The sequence below is a fragment of the Mytilus californianus genome, unplaced genomic scaffold (genome assembly GCF_021869535.1).
Source record: "Mytilus californianus isolate M0D057914Y unplaced genomic scaffold, xbMytCali1.0.p SCAF_20, whole genome shotgun sequence".
Lineage (NCBI taxonomy): Eukaryota > Metazoa > Mollusca > Bivalvia > Mytilida > Mytilidae > Mytilus > Mytilus californianus.
Genome location: NW_026262669.1, coordinates 10,098,525 through 10,118,285, shown reverse-complemented (window position 1 = coordinate 10,118,285; position 19,761 = coordinate 10,098,525). Strand labels below are relative to the sequence as shown.

Genomic DNA, 19,761 nt, shown 5'->3' with positions numbered 1-19,761 from the left:
TTGTTTTCAGTTAATTTTAACTATTTTCTAGATTTTCTAAATACTATGAACATACATATTCTATAAATAAAGTGTATTTGCTATTTACTATCAATTCCTAGTTTACTATCCAAGGCCGGTCACTGATATATTAATTACTAATTAATTTTAAAATATAGAGAGTCTCTTAGTCTATATAATATATCAGTGACCGCCGTGGTTAGTAACTGTAATTGATAGTAAATAGCAAAAACACGTTATTTATAGTATATGTATGATCATAGTATACAGAATAAACTGCTTCGCTGAGCACAGCTGGATACGCACGCAGAGGTCCAACCCTGAAAAGTTGGAGCAAAAATGGACACAATATTCAAGCTTGATACAGGTCTGAATTTTGATTGTATTAAATATTTGACATATTATAGGTTTCTGAATAAATGTAGTCAAAGAACTTGAAATTGGTTATATGAATTGAATAAATATTCAATCAAAGATTTCTTGCTGTTGTGCAATACACTGTGCTGTTGCGCAATACTTAGTAAATCTGTTGTCAGACTATAAACAATTAAAGTTCAATTAATTCTCAATGTCATATTAGAAATTTATGAATATGTAAAGGGAGCTTTCATCAATAGATATAAACAATTCACCAAAGTTTCATGAGAATTGCTGACAGCATTTTTGAGTTATTGTCCGAGAACTGGAAAATCCCCCCTTTTTTAATGAACAAGAGTGCACACACTGAAATGTCTCGCCTTCTTTAGTAATCATTGATATTATGTTGATAGTCCTAAATATAAAGTTTTACTACAAGTATAACATAAACTTAACATGATCCAAGAAAATGAGGTCAAGGTCAGATAAATCAAGCCAGATATACATGTACACCTTACAATCATTCCATACACCAAATATAGTTGACTTATTGCTTATAGTATACAAGAAACAGACTTAACCAAGAAAACTAAACATTGACCAATGAACCATGAAAATGAGGTCAAGGTCAGATGAACCATGCCAGGCAGACATGTAAAGCTTGCAATCCTTCCATACAACAAATATAGTTGACCTATTGCTTATAGTATTAGAAAAACAGACCAAAACACAAAAACTTAACACTGAGCAATGAACCGTAAAAATGAGGTCAAGGTCAAATAAAACCTGCAAGACTGACATGTACATCATAAAATATTTCTATACACCAAATATAGTTGACCTATTGCATATAGTATTAGAAAAAATGACCAAAACTCAAAAACTTAACTTTTTTTTTTTTGACCACTGAACCATGAACATGAGGTCAAGGTCAGGAGACACCTGCCAGCAAGACATGTACACCTTACAATAATTCCATACACCAAATATAGTAGACCTGTTGCATACAGTATAAGAAAAACAGACCAAAACACGAACACTTAACTATAACCACTGAACCATGAAATTGCCAGTTGGACATGTACACCTTAAAGTCCTTCCATACACCGAATATGCTAGACCTATTGCTTCTAGTATCTGAGATATGGACTTGACCACCAAAACTTAACCTTGTTCACTGATCCATGAAACCAGGTCGAGGTCAAGTGAAAACTATCTGACCGGCATGAGGACCTTGCAAGGTACGCACACCAAATATAGTTATCTTATTACTTATAATAAGAGAAAAATTAACATTACAAAAAATCTGAACTTTTTTTTCAAGTAGTCACTGAACCATGAAAATGAGGTCAAGGACAATGGACATGTGACAGATGGAAACCTCGTAACATAAGGCATCTATATACAAAGTATGAAGCATCCAGGTCTTCCACCTTCTAAAATATAAAGCTTTTAAGAAGTTAGCTAACGCCGCCGTCGCCGGATCACTATCCCTATGTCGAGCTTTCTGCGACAAAAGTCGCAGGCTCGACAATAAAACCCCATAACTCAGAAATGTAAAAAGTAAAATTTATAAAATTCTAAACGGAGCTTACATCAATAGATATAAACAATTCACCAAAGTTTCATAAGAACTGCTGAAAGCATTTTTGATTTTTTGTTCGAAAACTGGAAAATCCCCCTTTTTAAAATAAAACCCGATAACTCGAAAACGTAAAATCTTAAATTTATAAAAAACGAAAGGGAGCTCACGTCAATAGATATAAACAATTCACCAAAGTTTTATGCAAATTGGTTAAAGTGTTTTTGAGTTAATGTCCGACATGTTGACGACGGACAGATGGACAGACGGATGGATGGACAGACAGACAGAGGTATACCATAATACGTCCCGTAAACGGGCATATAAAAACGCAAAAATAATTGTCCTGTCCCCAAGTACTTAATATGAAAATTATGTGTTATTTTAACAGTCCTAAATGGAAGTCTTGTCTATGACTTAAAAGTCTGTCCGATGACTGAAACAATATCCGGACGTCTTTATTTTCGTTTCCTCCCAAAATAGCCCAAACTGAATAATCATCAGCAAGGATGACAAATGTGACTATGCATGGTACCTATAGGACACAGAGGAATAATGATTAATTTATTGTGGAAGGAAGAGAAGCGACACACAAAATGAGGTCTTCTCATTTAATAGTATAGATTTCAAACATGTTTAACCAATAATGGAGCATCTGAGATCATACTAACAAGACAACATATATCACAGTTTACAGCTTAAAATAAAATGTGGACACAGAGTTATGTCTTGCCTTTATGTATCTTGATAGTAAAATGCAAATGTTGGAGTTAGAAGGGCAAACCGAACAACATTTAACTATAAACATCACAGTTTGCAGCTTATATTAAAAAAACATCAATTTTAATAATTGTATACAATGTAAAGATTAATTTCAACATAATTTAGAAATTTGAAAATTAACTATATACATCACAGTTTGCAGCTAACATCAATTTAAATAATTGTATACAATTTAAAGATTAATTTCAACATAATCTAGAAATTTGAACAAATATTTTGCAAAATAGATAAAAAAATATAATTTGTCCCCCTTTTTTCATTTTTTCATTTTTTACTAATTCATCTAATTTTATGCTCCATTTTCTTCAAATTGATCGTTTTTTTCGTTTCGGTTTAGGTTTAGCATCTTCATCGTCCTCTTTAATTTGTCTCTTCTTTCTATGTGACCTAATTGTACTTAATTCTTCAGGACAAGAATCACTTTCTATATAATGTTCTTTTTCTTCCTTTTTCTCTTCTACTGTTTTTGTCTTTGTTATTTTTTTTTCCTCTATTCTTGACTCTTTATTTTCTTTCAATTTATTTTTCTCTTCTTTCCTTTCATGTGTTTTTTGTGTCTTTTGATCTGGTCACTCCGCCTAAACTCCTTCCCACAAATTTCACATTCATAAATCCTCCCAGTTCCGTGTTGGAATTTAACATGTCTCTTTAGATAATACTCTAAACTAAACTGTAAACCACATTCCTGGCATGTGTATGTTTTATCTTTGGTGTGTGTTTTCCTGTGTACATGGAGTACACAAGAATGAGCAAACGTTTTATTACAAATCTCACACTTATATGGGCGAGCCCCAGTGTGTATGACCTTGTGATTTTGAAGGGAACGTTGATTAACAAACATTTTATGACAAACATCGCATTCTTCTCTTCCTTCACCCGTATGTATATTTTCATGATAATTTAAATAACTTTCCGTTACAAATTTTTTCCCACAGACCTGACACTCAAAATCCTTGGCACTTTCATCATGGCTTTTAGCATGTGTTTTTATATAATCTTTTCGATAATATTTTTTACATATATCACACTCAACCAGTTCCGATTTCTGTTTCTTTCTTGTTGTCGATCCATTACTTTTGTCGAGCAGAGAGAGATTGTGTTTTGCATTGATATGAACCTTGAGGTATCTGTTCTGTGTATACACCTTATGACAGAAATGACATTGGAATGTCCCCGGGGCATGCGATCTTTCATGCACTTTTACCGATTTCTCTGTTTTATAACTTTGACCACAAATCTTACAAGAGAAAGGCCTGTCCTTATTGTGGGACTGAATGTGATTTTTTAAATGATCTTTTCTGATGAATCCTTTACCACAAATATCACAGCTGTAGTTTGTCTCACCATTGTGTTTCTGTAGATGGATATCCAGCTTATATTTCTGCATAAATGTTACGCCACAGATGTGACAGACATGCGGACGGTCACCTAAAATTAGAAAATACACCTATATATGTATGCCTGAAAGATGTGACAGACATGTGGACGTTCACCTAAAGTTAGATTGATTGATTGATTGTTGGTTGCTTAACGTCCAGTGGCAAATATTTCATGCATATTCAGGACGAGAACAAGTTCACAATAAATACAATAGGTAGGTTCTGTAATAGATTAAGGGATTAAGGTCGGAGAAATTTAGACTGCCACGGGAAATGAGGGTATATTGGATAGGGACAGAAATTTAGCCTTGCAACAGGTCACATACGGACCCCTCAAAGAGTTGTTGCAAGGGTTCTTAACGTGCAAAGAGCGTGGCACTCTCTTTACACGAGGCATCGGATTTAACGTCCCCATTCTGACCGGACGTGGCTGCAAATTTGTACATCCCGCACAGCCAAACGGACGCCCCACTTTAGCACGGGTTTTACTGCCGGTCGGAGGAAGACCAATGATGACCATACTTCTATTCCCCAGTCACCCTTGGGGGACCTAAAGTTAGAAAATACAAATATATATGTATGTCTGTGTACACAGATGTGACAAACATGTGGACGGGCACCTTAAATTAGAAAATACACACATATATATATATATATATATGAGGGTCGTAATGGACCTTCATGACGAATAACGGTAAAAATTCTTGCCAAATGACAAACACGCTAATTTTTGGTGCATGACGATAAAATGTACACTTTCTTACCCCCAAACTCAAACCCAGCTTTCCTCTTGTGATATGGAACCTTGTAGTACAATTTCATAAAGATCCATACACTTACACACAAGTTATTGTCCAGAAACTAGAAAAATGCTTGTTTTTTTCCCCTTTTAAGCCCCTAATTCCTAAAATTTTGAGGCAATTACCCCCAAAATCAATCCCAGTCTTTGCTTTGTAGTATGGTACCTTGCAGTACAATTTCAGAGAGATCCATAGACTTGAACACAAGTAATTGTCTGGAAACTAGAAAAATGCTATTTTTGGCCCCTTTTTGGCCCTATTCCTAAACGTTTTAGGCAATTACCCCCAAACTCAATTCCAGCTTTCCCTTTGTGATATGGAACCTTGTAGTTCAATTTCAGAAAGCTCCATACACTTACACACAAGTTATTATCATGAAACTAGAAAAATGCTTGTTTTTTGCCCCTTTTTTTGCCCCTAATTCCTACAATTTTGAGGCAATTACCTCCAACATCAATCCCAACCTTCCTTTTGTGGTATTGGACCTTATGGTAAAATTTCATGGAGATCCATTCACTTAAACTAAAGTTAGAGTGCAAAAACCAATGTGTCTTCGGACGACGACGACGACGCCAACGTCATACCAATATACGACCAAAACATTTTTAATTTTTGCGGTCGTATAAAAATAGACTGGTCTTGACGAATCACGCTCAATTTTTTCTAAAAATAACGGTAACGATAATTATTTGAGACCTCTGACGAATCACGATAAGGATATTTTGACAAATCACGGTAATATTTTAACCAATTTGATGCTAACGGTAGCCAAAAATCACTGTTTGACGCCTGACGGTAAAGGGCATTACTACCATCATATATGTATGTATGCCTGTACATGTGTACACAGATGTGAGAGACATGTGGAGGTTCACCTAAAATTGAAAATACTCATATATAAATGTATGCACCCATTGGTGGCCTTCGGCTGTTGTCTGCTCTATGGTCGGGTTGTTGTCTCTTTGACACATTCCCCATTTCCATTCTCAATTTTATTGTGTGCATAGATGTAACAGGTTGTATGAACTCATCTTGATCTCTTCTCCTTTAATGCTAACTTAGGGATTACTACTTTCTTTTATAGCTGTAATTCTATGATTATTAATCGTAAAACTTGGAATTTGACTAATATCTATAAATTGTACAGGTTGCATTTATTGCTTTTAAAACCTGACGTCTGTTTTCAATACATCATTACATTTAACTAATGATTGAAAATACATGAGCTGCGTCTGATATAAATCGACCTTATGCAAATGAATGTCAATACATCTGTTAACTTATTTCAGGTAAAAAAAATTCTATGCAAAGTCTATAACTGTTTAAAAATTGAGTTGATATAAGAACCCTACAAAACCGACACAAATTCATCCTTTGTTTCGTATTTGAATGTTTTAAAATCAATCAAAGTCTTACACATGTACATGTATACGTGCACTTGCATAAGGTCAATTTCTATCCGACGAGGCTCACATTATAAATTGATCAGTTTAAACATTTCCATGTGTCTAAGATGGTCCTTAATACAGGTCTATTAATACAGATCTAGAATAACAGGTTAATACAGGTCTATTAATACAGATCTAAAATAACAGGTTAATACAAGTCTATTAATACAGATCTAGAATAACAGGTTAATACAAGTCTATTACTACAGATCTAGAATAACAGGTTAATACACGTCTATTAATACAGATCTGAAATAACAGGTTAATACAAGTCTATTAATACAGATCTGAAATAACAGGTAAATACAAGTCTATTAATACAGATCTAGAATAACAGGTTAATACAAGTCTATTAATACAGATCTAGAATAACAGGTTAATACAAGTCTATTAATACAGATCTAAAATAACAGGTTAATACAAGTCTATTACTACAGATCTAAAATAACAGGTTAATACAAGTCTATTAATACAGATCTAAAATAACAGGTTACTGTGGATTCATTTATTTTCGTGGGTACCAATTTTTGTGGATTGAGGAAAACTTGCATTTTCGTGGATATTTAATTTCGTGGTTTTGCAAAAGTCTGCATACATTCCTATAGAAAATTAGTTAATTCGTTGAACGTTTAAATTCGTGGTTCCCCTGTGACCATGAAATGCACGAACATTGGTATCCAACGAATAATAATGAATCCACAGTAATACAAGTCTATTACTACAGATCTAAAATAACAGGTTAATACAAGTCTATTAATACAGATCTAAAATAACAGGTTAATACAAGTCTATTACTACAGATCTAAAATAACAGGTTAATACAAGTCTATTAATACAGATCTAAAATAACAGGTTAATACAAGTCTATTACTACAGATCTAAAATAACAGGTTAAAACACGTCTATTACTACAGATCTAGATCTAGAATAACAGGTTAATACAAGTCTATTAATACAGATCTAAAATAACAGGTTAATACACGTCTATTACTACAGATCTAGATCTAGAATAACAGGTTAATACAAGTCTATTAATACAGATCTAAAATAACAGGTTAATACAAGTCTATTACTACAGATCTAGATCTAGAATAACAGGTTAATACAAGTCTATTAATACAGATCTAAAATAACAGGTTAATACACATCTATTACTACAGATCTAGATCTAGAATAACAGGTTAATACAAGTCTATTAATACAGATCTAAAATAACAGGTTAATACAAGTCTATTACTACAGATCTAGAATAACAGGTTAATACAAGTCTATTACTACAGATCTAAAATAACAGGTTAATACAAGTCTATTACTACAGATCTAGATCTAGAATAACAGGTTAATACACGTCTACTAATACAGAAGACGTGACACATTAATACAGAAGATGTGACACATTATTACAGAAGATGTGACACATGTGGATGTTCACCTAAAATTAGAAAATACACACATATATATGTATTTATGCCTGTACATGTGTACACAGTTGTGACAGACATGTGGATAACTGGTTAATACAGAATTTTTACTGGTTTCAATACAGGATTTGAACTTCTGGTTTTCGGTTTAAAAAAGGTGACTTTGGTTCAATAAAGGTGTCAGAAAGTGGATGTGTGTATTACCCAAAATATTAGATTTCAACAAGTTTGATGTAAGAGCAATTGTTATTTTTCATGTTGTATCATTTTATTCTTTGAATATATACAATTATGGACAGTGGACAGATTATATATCCAAGAATACGCCTCAATTCAACACAGCTAACCTTGACCCAATACAGCTAACCTTGACCCAATACAGCTAACCTTGAACCAAAACAGCAAACCTTAAAGCTAATCTCGACCCAATACAGCTAACCTTAACACAATATAGCTAACCTTGACCCAATATGACTGTACTTGAACATAATACAGGATTAATTTGAAAACATCCATTTAATTATGCTGTATTAGGCCAAGTAAATTTAATTAGTAGATTTTCATCCAAATTTTTGAAAAAAATGGGGTGGGTGGGAGGATGTTATTTTTTATTTTTTATTAGATATGAAACGCTCTTGTGACGTGTTCTTCATATATGCAAGTGTAATAATAAGGTTCTATCATGTATATACATGTATAACGAATCAAACATACAAAGAAATGCAAAAACCAAAATTTGAAACAGGATGTTATTAATGAAACGAAATTATCGACAGTTACCGGTAACGAAAATGAACAAAATCCGGAAATCGTAAATTTTTCAAAATAAAAAAAATTGGGGCGGAACGATTTCAGAGGGGCGGGCGGGGATGAAAATCTATCAATTAATTTTAATTGGCCTTACTGATAGCCACATGCATGACATAAACCATCAGAATTAAAAAAAAAATTGGTTCATATGCATGATTTGCTTTCTTAGAGATACAACTACTTGATTTTTTAAATGTTGGCGGAATATTTATAATGATACATGCATCTCTAAATGTTTCTACATTTGTTATATGAAGCTAATTTCTAATTCTCAAATCTCAAATACAAATACAAACCCTACCTGTATGAACTTTCTCGTGTTCTGCCAGACTACACTTTGTAACAAAGTCCTTGGGGCATTCTCCACACTTATATGGTCTATCGCCAGTGTGAATTCTGACGTGGTTCTGTACACATAATAGATAGTCGAACGTCTTCTTGCACACAGTACACTTATACAGTCTGTACACCTTCCTTGGCTTTTTCCCGACATATTTATTTAAATGTGATATTTTTTCGTATGTGTAAAGGTTAGACTCAGCATCAGTTGGTTCTGATTTAATTTCTTTTTCTTCCTCCAGTTCTTGGCCATTCTGAGCATCTCTGCCATTATCAGTGTCTCCATCTATATCTTGTCCATTTCTGACTTTATCCCTACTAAGAATCAGTTCTGAAGTACCAGATCGTTCTATGTAGTCTACAATTTCCTTTTTTATTTCATCTGGATCAATTAAAGCATCAGGTGACATTTCGGCAGTTTTTGAATTTTGTTGACTCTGTGTAAATGGTTTATTGATGACCTCTTTTGCTGATGTCTCTGTAAAACTTTGTAAAGTGTTCTGATTTCTTGGTTGGTACGACGTATTTGTCAAGATCGTTAAAGTGTTTACATTTGTAGTTTGATTTGATGTATTTGTCAAGCATATGGTTGCATGATTTGATCTAGAATATGCATTCGTTGTAGTCCTAGAATTTTTTAAACTATCTTTGTTTAAAGCATTTAACATTTTTTCACTAAAACTAGACTTTATATTGGTATCTAGCATTGGTGTCTGAATAACTGGCCCTGTTACCATGGTACCTGATTCTGTTTCTATAGTGAATTGTCCTTTTACTATAGACACTAGTTCTGTTGCCATGGCAACTGGTTCTCTTTTTAAAGTAAATGGCTCTGTTTTTGCAGTATCTCCTTCTGTTTCCATGGTGTCTTGTTCTGTAACTTCTGTTTTCAGGGTATCTATTACAGTTACCAATGAATTCAAATTCAAATCTAAGAGATCTGGGTCATTTTCATGTTTGACTTCCAAGTCATAGATTTTCTCTGCCTCATTCAGCAGCATTTTACAAGTTTTAAGGATTTGTTCCTAGAAATATATAGAAAAAAAAACATTATCAGTGTAATCTTTATATCATGGATTCTTTGCAATATAAAACAATATCAGTGTATTCTTTATATCACCGCTATTCTTTGCAATATAAAACATTATCAGTGTTTTTTTTTCTATAAAGGCTCCTTGAAAAAGTTATACAACTATTGACTTTTTCCACTTCTTCCAGGCAAAACAAATACCATAAGTTGAAAAAAAACTAGACATCACTATTGCCAAAAACAAAGATATACAACAGTTTGCAATACACTTTACTGAAAACTAAATGATGAGTATTAGACATGAACCTTACCGATAACAAGGGGTGAACACAGTGTTCTGAACATGCTGAAAGTGTATGACATGAACCGAACCCATAACTAGGGGATAAACACAGTATTCTCGACATTCTGAAAGTGTATGACATGAACCTAACCAATAACCAGGGGTGAACACAGTGTTCTAGACATGCTGAAAGTGTATGAAATGAACCTAACCAATAACCAGGGGGTGATTACAGTGTTCTAGACATGCTGAAGGTGTATGACATGAACCTAACCAATAACCAGTGGGTGAATACAGTGTTCTAGACATGCTGAAAGTGTATGACATGAACCTAACCAATAACCAGTGGGTGAATACAGTGTTCTAGACATGCTGAAAGTGTATGAAATGAACCTAACCAATAACCAGGGGGTGATTACAGTGTTCTAGACATGCTGAAGGTGTATGACATGAACCTAACCAATAACCAGTGGGTGAATACAGTGTTCTAGACATGCTGAAAGTGTATGACATGAACCTAACCCATAACTACATTTTAACTTGGGGATAAACACAGTATTCTCGACATTCTGAAAGTGTATGACATGAACCTAACCAATAACCAGGGGGTGAACACAGTGTTCTAGACATGCTGAAAGTGTATGAAATGAACCTAACCAATAACCAGGGGGTGATTACAGTGTTCTAGACATGCTGACAGTGTATGACATGAACCTAACCAATAACCAGGGGGTGAATACAGTGTTCTAGACATGTTGAAAGTGTATGACATGAACCTAACCAATAACTAGGGGATAAACACAGTATTCTCGACATGCTGAAAGTGTTTGACATGAACCTAACCCATAACTAGGGGATAAACACAGTGTTCTGGACATGCTGAAAGTGTATGACATGAACCTAACAAATAACCAGGGGGTGAACACAGTGTTCTAGACATGCTGAAAGTGTATGACATGAACCATACCAATAACCAGGGGTAAACTGTGACCACAGTATCCTGGACATGCTGAAAGTGTATGACATAAACCATACCAATAACCAGGGGGTAAACACAGTGTTCTGGACATGCTGAAAGTGTATGACATGAACCTAACCAATAACCAGCGGGTGAACACAGTGTTCTAGACATGCTGAAAGTGTATGACATGAACCTAACCAATTACTAGGGGATAACACAGTGTTCTGGACATGCTGAAAGTGTATGAAATGAACCTAACCAATAACCAGGGGATGATTACAGTGTTCTGGACATGCTGAAAGTGTATGACATGAACCTAACCAATAACCAGAGGGTGAACACAGTGTTCTGGACATGCTGAAAATGTATGACATGAACCTAACCAATAACCAGTGGGTGAACACAGCGTTCTTGACATGCTGAAAGTGTATGACATGAACCTAACCCATAACTAGGGGATAAACACAGTGTTCTGGACATGCTGAAAGTGTATGACATGAACCTAACCAATAACCAGGGGGTGAACACAGTGTTCTAGACATGCTGAAAGTGTATGACATGAACCATACCAATAACCAGGGGTAAACTGTGACCACAGTATCCTGGACATGCTGAAAGTGTATGACATAAACCATACCAATAACCAGGGGGTAAACACAGTGTTCTGGACATGCTGAAAGTGTATGACATGAACCTAACCAATAACCAGCGGGTGAACACAGTGTTCTAGACATGCTGAAAGTGTATGACATGAACCTAACCAATTACTAGGGGATAACACAGTGTTCTGGACATGCTGAAAGTGTATGACATGAACCTAACCCATAACTAGGGGATAAACACAGTATTCTGGACATTCTGAAAGTGTATGAAATGAACCTAACCAATAACCAGGGGATGATTACAGTGTTCTGGACATGCTGAAAGTGTATGACATGAACCTAACCAATAACCAGAGGGTGAACACAGTGTTCTGGACATGCTGAAAATGTATGACATGAACCTAACCAATAACCAGTGGGTGAACACAGCGTTCTTGACATGCTGAAAGTGTATGACATGAACCTAACCCATAACTAGGGGATAAACACAGTGTTCTGGACATGCTGAAAGTGTATGACATGAACCTAACCAATAACCAGGGGGTGAACACAGTGTTCTAGACATGCTGAAAGTGTATGACATGAACCATACCAATAACCAGGGGTAAACTGTGACCACAGTATCCTGGACATGCTGAAAGTGTATGACATGAACCATACCAATAACCAGGGGGTAAACACAGTGTTCTGGACATGCTAAAAGTGTATGAAATGAACCTTACCAATAACCAGTGGGTGAACACAGTGTTCTGGACATGCTGAAAGTGTATGACATGAACCTAACCAATAACCAGGTGTAAACTGTGAACACAGTATCCTGGACATGCTGAAAGTGTATGACATGAACCTAACCAATAACCAGGGGTAAACACAGTATCCTGGACATGCTGAATGTGTATGACAAGAACCTAACCAATAACCAAGGGGTAAACACAGTATCCTGGACATGCTGAATGTGTATGACAAGAATCTAACCAATAACCAGGGGGTAAACACAGTATCCTGGAAATGCTGAATGTGTATGACATGAACCTAACCAATAACCAGGGGGTGAACACAGTATCCTGGACATGCTGAAAGTGTATGACATGAACCTAACCAATAACCAGGGGTAAACTGTGACCACAGTATCCTGGACATGCTGAAAGTGTATGGCATGAACCTTACCAATAACCAGGGGTAAACACAGTATCCTGGACATGCTGAATGTGTATGACAAGAACCTAACCAATAACCAAGGGGTAAACACAGTATCCTGGACATGCTGAATGTGTATGACAAGAATCTAACCAATAACCAGGGGGTAAACACAGTATCCTGGACATGCTGAATGTGTATGACAAGAACCTAACCAATAACCAGGGGGTAAACACAGTATCCTGGACATGCTGAATGTGTATGACAAGAACCTAACCAATAACCAGGGGGTAAACACAGTATCCTGGACATTCTGAATGTGTATCACATGAACCTAACCAATAACCAGGGGGTAAACACAGTGTTCTGGACATGAGGAAAGTGTATGACATGAACCTAACCAATAACCAGGGGGTGCACACAGTGTTCTAGACATGCTGAAAGTGTATGACATGAACCTAACCAATTAATAGGGGATAAACACAGTGTTCTGGACATGCTGAAAGTGTATGACATGAACCTAACCCATAACTAGGGGATGATAACAGTGTTCTAGACATGCTGAAAGTGTATGACATGAACCTAACCAATAACCAGGGGTAAACACAGTATCCTGGACATGCTGAATGTGTATGACATGAACCTAACCAATAAGCAGGGGGTAAACACAGTATCCTGGACATGCTGAAAGTGTATTACATGAACCTTACCAATATCCAGAGGAGAACACAGTGTTCTGGACATGTTGAAAGTGTATGACATGAACCTTACCAATAACCAGGGGAGAACACAGTGATCTGGACATGCTGAAAGTGTATGACATGAACCTAACCAATAACCAGGGGTTGAACACAGACTTATTTTCCTGACCAAATGTAACATCAAAATGATATGCTTTGCTTCATGGTATAATAATTTGATCAAAAAAATTTCTTACTGTAACCAACATCAAGAACACATTAATTTTTGAATATGGTTTAAATACAACTAATGTTCTCCAGCTGAGCCTAGCAATATTCAAGGTAATTTAGACACTGTCCAACATTGCCCTTAAAATCTGGGTTATAATGCTAAAGTGCCCTTTTAGACAACTAGCACCCTTCTGCCCTGAGATTCAAGGTGGAACACTGTCAGTGTTCTAGACATGCTGAAAGTGTATGACATGAACCTAACCAATAACCAGGACACAGTGTTCTGGACAAGTCACCCCTGTTCAAATGAAGTGGATGTTAGCAATTATAGGCATCCATATAGCCTTCAACAATGAGAACAACCCACACCATATATAATTGTGGGCTATTAAAGACTCTGATATGAAAAAAAAGAAACAATTCATTAAAGAAAACTAATGGCTTAATTCATAACAAACAATGACAAAACATTTTACGAAATGCAAATATGACAGACATAAACCAACGACAACCACTGAAAGTTGAATACAGGCTGCTAACTTTGGACAGGCACATTAATAATGTGGCAGGATTAAATATGTTTGAAGGTGCCAACCCTCCCCTAACCTGGTACAATGGTAACAGTAAAACATAAGAGCAAACTATGAAAATTAGTTGAAAATGCTTATTTTTTTCCACGGCTTAGCTGTGTGAAAGTCAAAATGAAAATAACATTTTATAAAAATATTTCCATCTGGAATACTTATATAATCTGATAACATCAAGCTCTTAATGAGTCTAAAAAGGTTGTGAATAAATCTAACAGAAAACTGTCAATGTCTGCTTGTAAGGCTACCTGAACTTTATATGTAGATCTATCAGCTCTAATGTCCATCCCTTCTGTCAAAACTGTTCTTCTGTTGACCTAAAATACAAACAATTAATGAGTTATAATAACAAAAAGTGTTGTGCCTCCAGGCCTACATATATAATTTTGATACTAAAAGAGAGACAAAAGATACCAAAGGGACATCAAACTCACAAGTCAAAAGATATCAAAGGGGCATCAAACTCACAAGTCAAAAGATATCAAAGGGACATCAAACTCATAAGTCAAAAGATACCAAAGTGACATCAAACTCATAAGTCAAAAGATATCAAAGGGACATCAAACTCACAAGTCAAAAGATACCAAAGGGACATCAAACTCACAAGTCAAAAGATACCAAAGGGACATCAAACTCATAAGTCAAAAATAAACTGACAACACCAATGCAAATATTGAAATTAAAATAGTTATACCAATACTTTAACATGTTTGTCGTGTAAAATATGTAAACTATTCAAAGTCAAAGAAACAAGTCTGAAGGTAAAGGGCCAAATAACAGGAATAATTTCCCTGAAAATAAGACTGAAGGTACAGGGCCAAATAACAGGAATAATTAATTTCCATGGAAATAAGATATGTCAATGCTATAAGTACAACTGCATACCAAATATTATAGACCTATCATAGTTTGTCGACATCGATAATAAAGCTGGATGTATGGTATCTCAACTCATTAACATTTTGTATGCCATGTATGTTATAAGTGTTAGTCCAAATATTAATATAATATGTTATGACGTCTTGAAAGGCTATTTTATTATGTTGGTGTAACGACTTCCTGTTGTAGGAAGGCGTCAAAGCAAAAAATAAAATAGCCTTTCAAGACATCATAATCATTTGGACTAATACAGTGTGTGTTTCAGTTACCATGGATACTGATTATTTTTAATTATTTTTTTAGATTGTCATTGTAAAATGTATGAATAATTGATGACTTGATTTATAAGATTCAAATAATTGTTCTATTGTTTTTATTTTGCAAAATGAAGTCCTGCTAGTTTCAATTTATAGCTATCATTTATACGGACTTTGTTCTCTTTCAGGTTCATATCATGAATATAGAATGACATGACAAACACCGAAGAAAAAAGAAAAGGAAATGACTATTGTCCGGTTGTTTTATTGGAACATTTACCATATACATATACTATACAGTTTAGATGTTTTGCCTTATACATGTTATAATTTTTTCATGTTTCTTCTTATCATATGTTCGAAAAGACAATACAGCCTCAATCACAGCCGCTTACAACAATGAAAACCAAATAATAAACGGAAGGAAGACAATTCGCCCCACAGTCAAATCGCCCCACTTTTTCACCAACTCGCCCAACTTTTTAAAAAATCGCCCAACTTTCCCCAAAAATCGCACCACCCTGGTTTACCAATTCGCCACTTATGACAAAGGGTAATATCCCGCTGTATAGGTCTTTCAAATCACCCCACGGGGTTAAAATCCGATAATATATAATAAAGGTCTGCTACTTGTGAAAACTTATCTACACAGAATAAAGAAAAATCACTTGTGATACTAAAAAAATCGAATATTTATTATGATTGAAACAACTATATATATCCTTGATTGAAATACAATTATGCTTCATTTCTTAAAATAAAATTGTAGATACGTTATATATCATTATTTTATTTTAGTATTTATTGGAGAATAACTTCGACTATCAATCTAGTGTAGATACATCTATTTTTCCACAGAATGCCTAACTGTCAGATGTTCTGACAGACCGTAAACAACAAATATGACTACCACCGTACTCACGTACACCGTATTGGTAATACTCTTACATGGGTCTCTGATCAGAAACTCTACGACAGAGGATAAACAATGGAAACAATACACCATAATCAATAGTCCAATATGTTCACCAAATAAAGATTGCATCACAAATAGAATAACCACCATTCAAGGTGCTATTACTCCTTTTCGGACAAAGCACATTAGAGCATCAACATTAGCATATTTTTCCATGATTCTCATCACTATATCTAACGATGTGAATATGAACCCTGGACCATCTCAATCTGAATCAAACTATTCGTGTGTTACCTGTGGTAAACCTGTCAACTAGGATGATATAGGTTTTGTATGTGATACTTGTAATTAATGGTATCATGTCAGTTGCCAGTCAATGTCACCCAGTCTATACCTTGAACATGTCAATGACTCTGCAGTTGCATGGGATTGCATCGCATGTAACTGTCCAAAATATTCAACATTCTGTGACTCCATGGTCTTCAGCACCTCAAACCACTTTAGCATCCTGTCTGAGTCGCCACTTGAAAGCCCAAAACCAACAAACCAGATGCAACCCATCCATGCAACCACATCAACAAAATCATCATACAAGACGACTAAATCCAAACAACATTTGAAAATTCTAAATGTAAATTTCCAATCAATCAAAACAAAGCAACCTGAACTGGAGAATCTTATTGAAAGCACAAACCCAGATATCATCTTTGGTACAGAGACCTGGATTGACCATAGCATCAAAGATTCTCAGATCTTTCCAAAAGGGTATAACATATTTAGAAACGACAGAAACCTATCAGGAGGAGGTGTCCTCATAGCAGTAAAGAACATAATTATATATAACTACATCTGTTCCAGAATTGCAAACTGACTGCGAAATTGTATGGTGCAAATTGGAGCTAGTTTGATACAGAGCTATCTACCTATCCTCCTACTACAACCCTAGGACATAAAATGAAGAAAGTATAAATCAGTTTGCTAGAAGTATAGAAAGAGCATCAAGAATAAACAATGTCTTGATATTATCTGCTGGAGATTTCAACCTACCAGGATGGGATTGGAAGAAAAATACTCTAAAACCTACTACCCATTATCCTACCATACATCATAAATTTACAGACATACTAGATTATTATGGTTTCACTCAACTAGTCGAGGAACCAACAAGAGGCAGTAACATCCTAGATCTTATAGTTACAAACCATCCATCCAGTTTCCGTAGAACTGAGATCATACCTGGTATATCAGATCACGACATAGTGTATTCTGAAATCAATATAACACCAACTAGACATCAGCAAAAATCTCGCCAGATACCATTATACATTAAAGCAAAATTGGAGAATGTAAGGAATGACATCAAAAACATCTATCATTCATTACTAGATATAACAAGGGAAGATAAGTCAGTAGAGAACATGTGGAATATATTCCAGAAAAAGTTAGAGGAAAGCATAAAAAATAACATACCTCACAAAACAGCAAAGAATAAAGATGGATGTCCATGGCTCAATAGAGACCTGAAACAACTTATTAGAAAACGGGACAGATGGTATAAACGGAAAAAGAAATCTGGTAACCATAACGATGCAGCAAAATACAAAACACTAAAACAAGATACACAACGAGAACTTACTGTGGTTACTGGAAATACATAAAGGGCATAGTTACACCACAACAGGATGACCACAGTGGCAATAGAAACTGCATGAAGCGTTTTTGGACTTACTTTAAACACAAACGATCTGAAAATAACAGCATCCCTCCCCTTAAATCAGAGGGAATCCTTCATACAGAATCAAAGGACAAGGCAAACATTTTAAATTACCGATTTCAAAAAGCTTTTTAATCAAGAGAAGATGTAATAGAAAAAGAATTTAAAGACAAGTGCAAGATGACAGGATTTTTCCCAACTATGCCTGAAATAAATATCACAGAAAATGGAGTCACCAAACTACTGAACAACTTAAATGTACACAAAGCTGCGGGACCAGACAATATTACACCTAGAATTTTGAAAGAACTGTCTGCTGAGATATCACTCTTCCTAACTTTTATATTTAAAGAGTCGTACAATACTGGGGAAGTACCACACATATGGAGATCAGCAAATGTATGTCCCATCTTTAAAAAGGTCAGAAATTTGAAGCAGTGAATTATAGACCATTGTCACTGACTTGCATTGCCTGCAAATTAATGGAACACATTGTCACTAGCAACATCATGACTCATGCTGACTAACATAAGATCTTAAATCCCTTACAACATGGTTTCCGTAAAGGACTGTCCTGCGACACCCAGATAGTTGAATTCATAGATGACGTCTCCAAAAACCTTGATCTAGGTCAACAAACATATTGTCTAATTATGGATTTCAGCAAAGCATTCGACAAAGTGTCTCACAGCCTATTAACACACAAACTTGACCATTATGGTATAAAAGGGACACCAACATTTGGATCCAAAATTTCCTTAGAGACCGGAAACAAGCTGTAGTTGTAGAAGGAGAATCATCAGGATATCATACATTGATGTAGAATCTGGGGTGCCACACAGATCAGTATTAGGCCCCATCTTGTTCCTATACTATATCAACGACATGCCAGAAAACATCAAATCGACTGTAAGATTATTTGCAGATGACACCATTGCATATCTTACTATAACATCAGATGTCGATAGACTCCACCTTCAAGACGACCTTGACAAACTGGCATTATGGGAACAAACCTGGAAAATGAGTTTCCATCCTGAAAAATGTAATGTGCTAACCATCAAAAGAAAGAGAGAACCAACCATAAACCAGTATGTACTCCATGGCCATGAACTACAACATGTGACAGTAGCCACATATCTAGGTGTTTCTATAACATCAGATATGAAGTGGAGTGGACACATTACAACCATCTGCAAGAAAGCGAACAACACAAGGAGCTTCCTGAAAAGAAACCTGAACATAAGAAATCCAACATTAAAAGAAAGAGCATATAAAGCACTAGTTCGACCGATTGTGGAATATGCCTGTACAACTTGGGATCCCTACCTGAAAGAGGATATTCATCGGATTGAGATGGTTCAGCGAAGGGCTGCCAGATACGTCGAAAACAGATATCACAACATCTCATCTGTCACAGACATGCTAGGAGAAAATTAGAATAGGCATCACTTGAAGAACGAAGAAAAAAAATCGAGATTAGTACAGTTGCTCGGAGGCTAAGAGTCTTCAATCATTCAAGACTCAATTAACTGATTAATTGAAATCAGCTTGTTTTTACTAGC

General features: G+C 35.4%; 1 protein-coding gene across 1 annotated transcript; it reads right to left on the bottom strand.

Annotated features, from left to right (window-relative positions):
• Positions 1-3,236: 3,236 nt before the first annotated feature.
• LOC127731832 (zinc finger protein ZFP2-like) lies at positions 3,237-19,380 on the bottom strand. Its single transcript, XM_052240672.1, has 4 exons — positions 19,279-19,380; positions 14,679-14,747; positions 8,882-9,944; positions 3,237-4,150 (listed from the first exon to the last, which is right to left on the bottom strand). The coding sequence occupies exons 1-4, from the start codon at positions 19,378-19,380 to the stop codon at positions 3,237-3,239; spliced, it is 2,148 nt and encodes a 715-aa protein (XP_052096632.1).
• Between the last annotated feature and the right edge of the window lie 381 nt (positions 19,381-19,761).

Bases quoted from the DNA above. Each gene is read 5' to 3' on its own strand.
- LOC127731832 (XM_052240672.1), bottom strand. From the start codon at position 19,380: ATGTGTCCACTCCACTTCATATCTGATGTTATAGAAACACCTAGATAT. The intron at 14,748-19,278 runs GTTGGTTCTCTC...TTTGTATTTTAG, and splicing joins GGAGTACATACTGGTTTATG to GTCAACAGAAGAACAGTTTT. The intron at 9,945-14,678 runs GTAGCCTTACAA...ATATATTTCTAG, and splicing joins GATCTACATATAAAGTTCAG to GAACAAATCCTTAAAACTTG.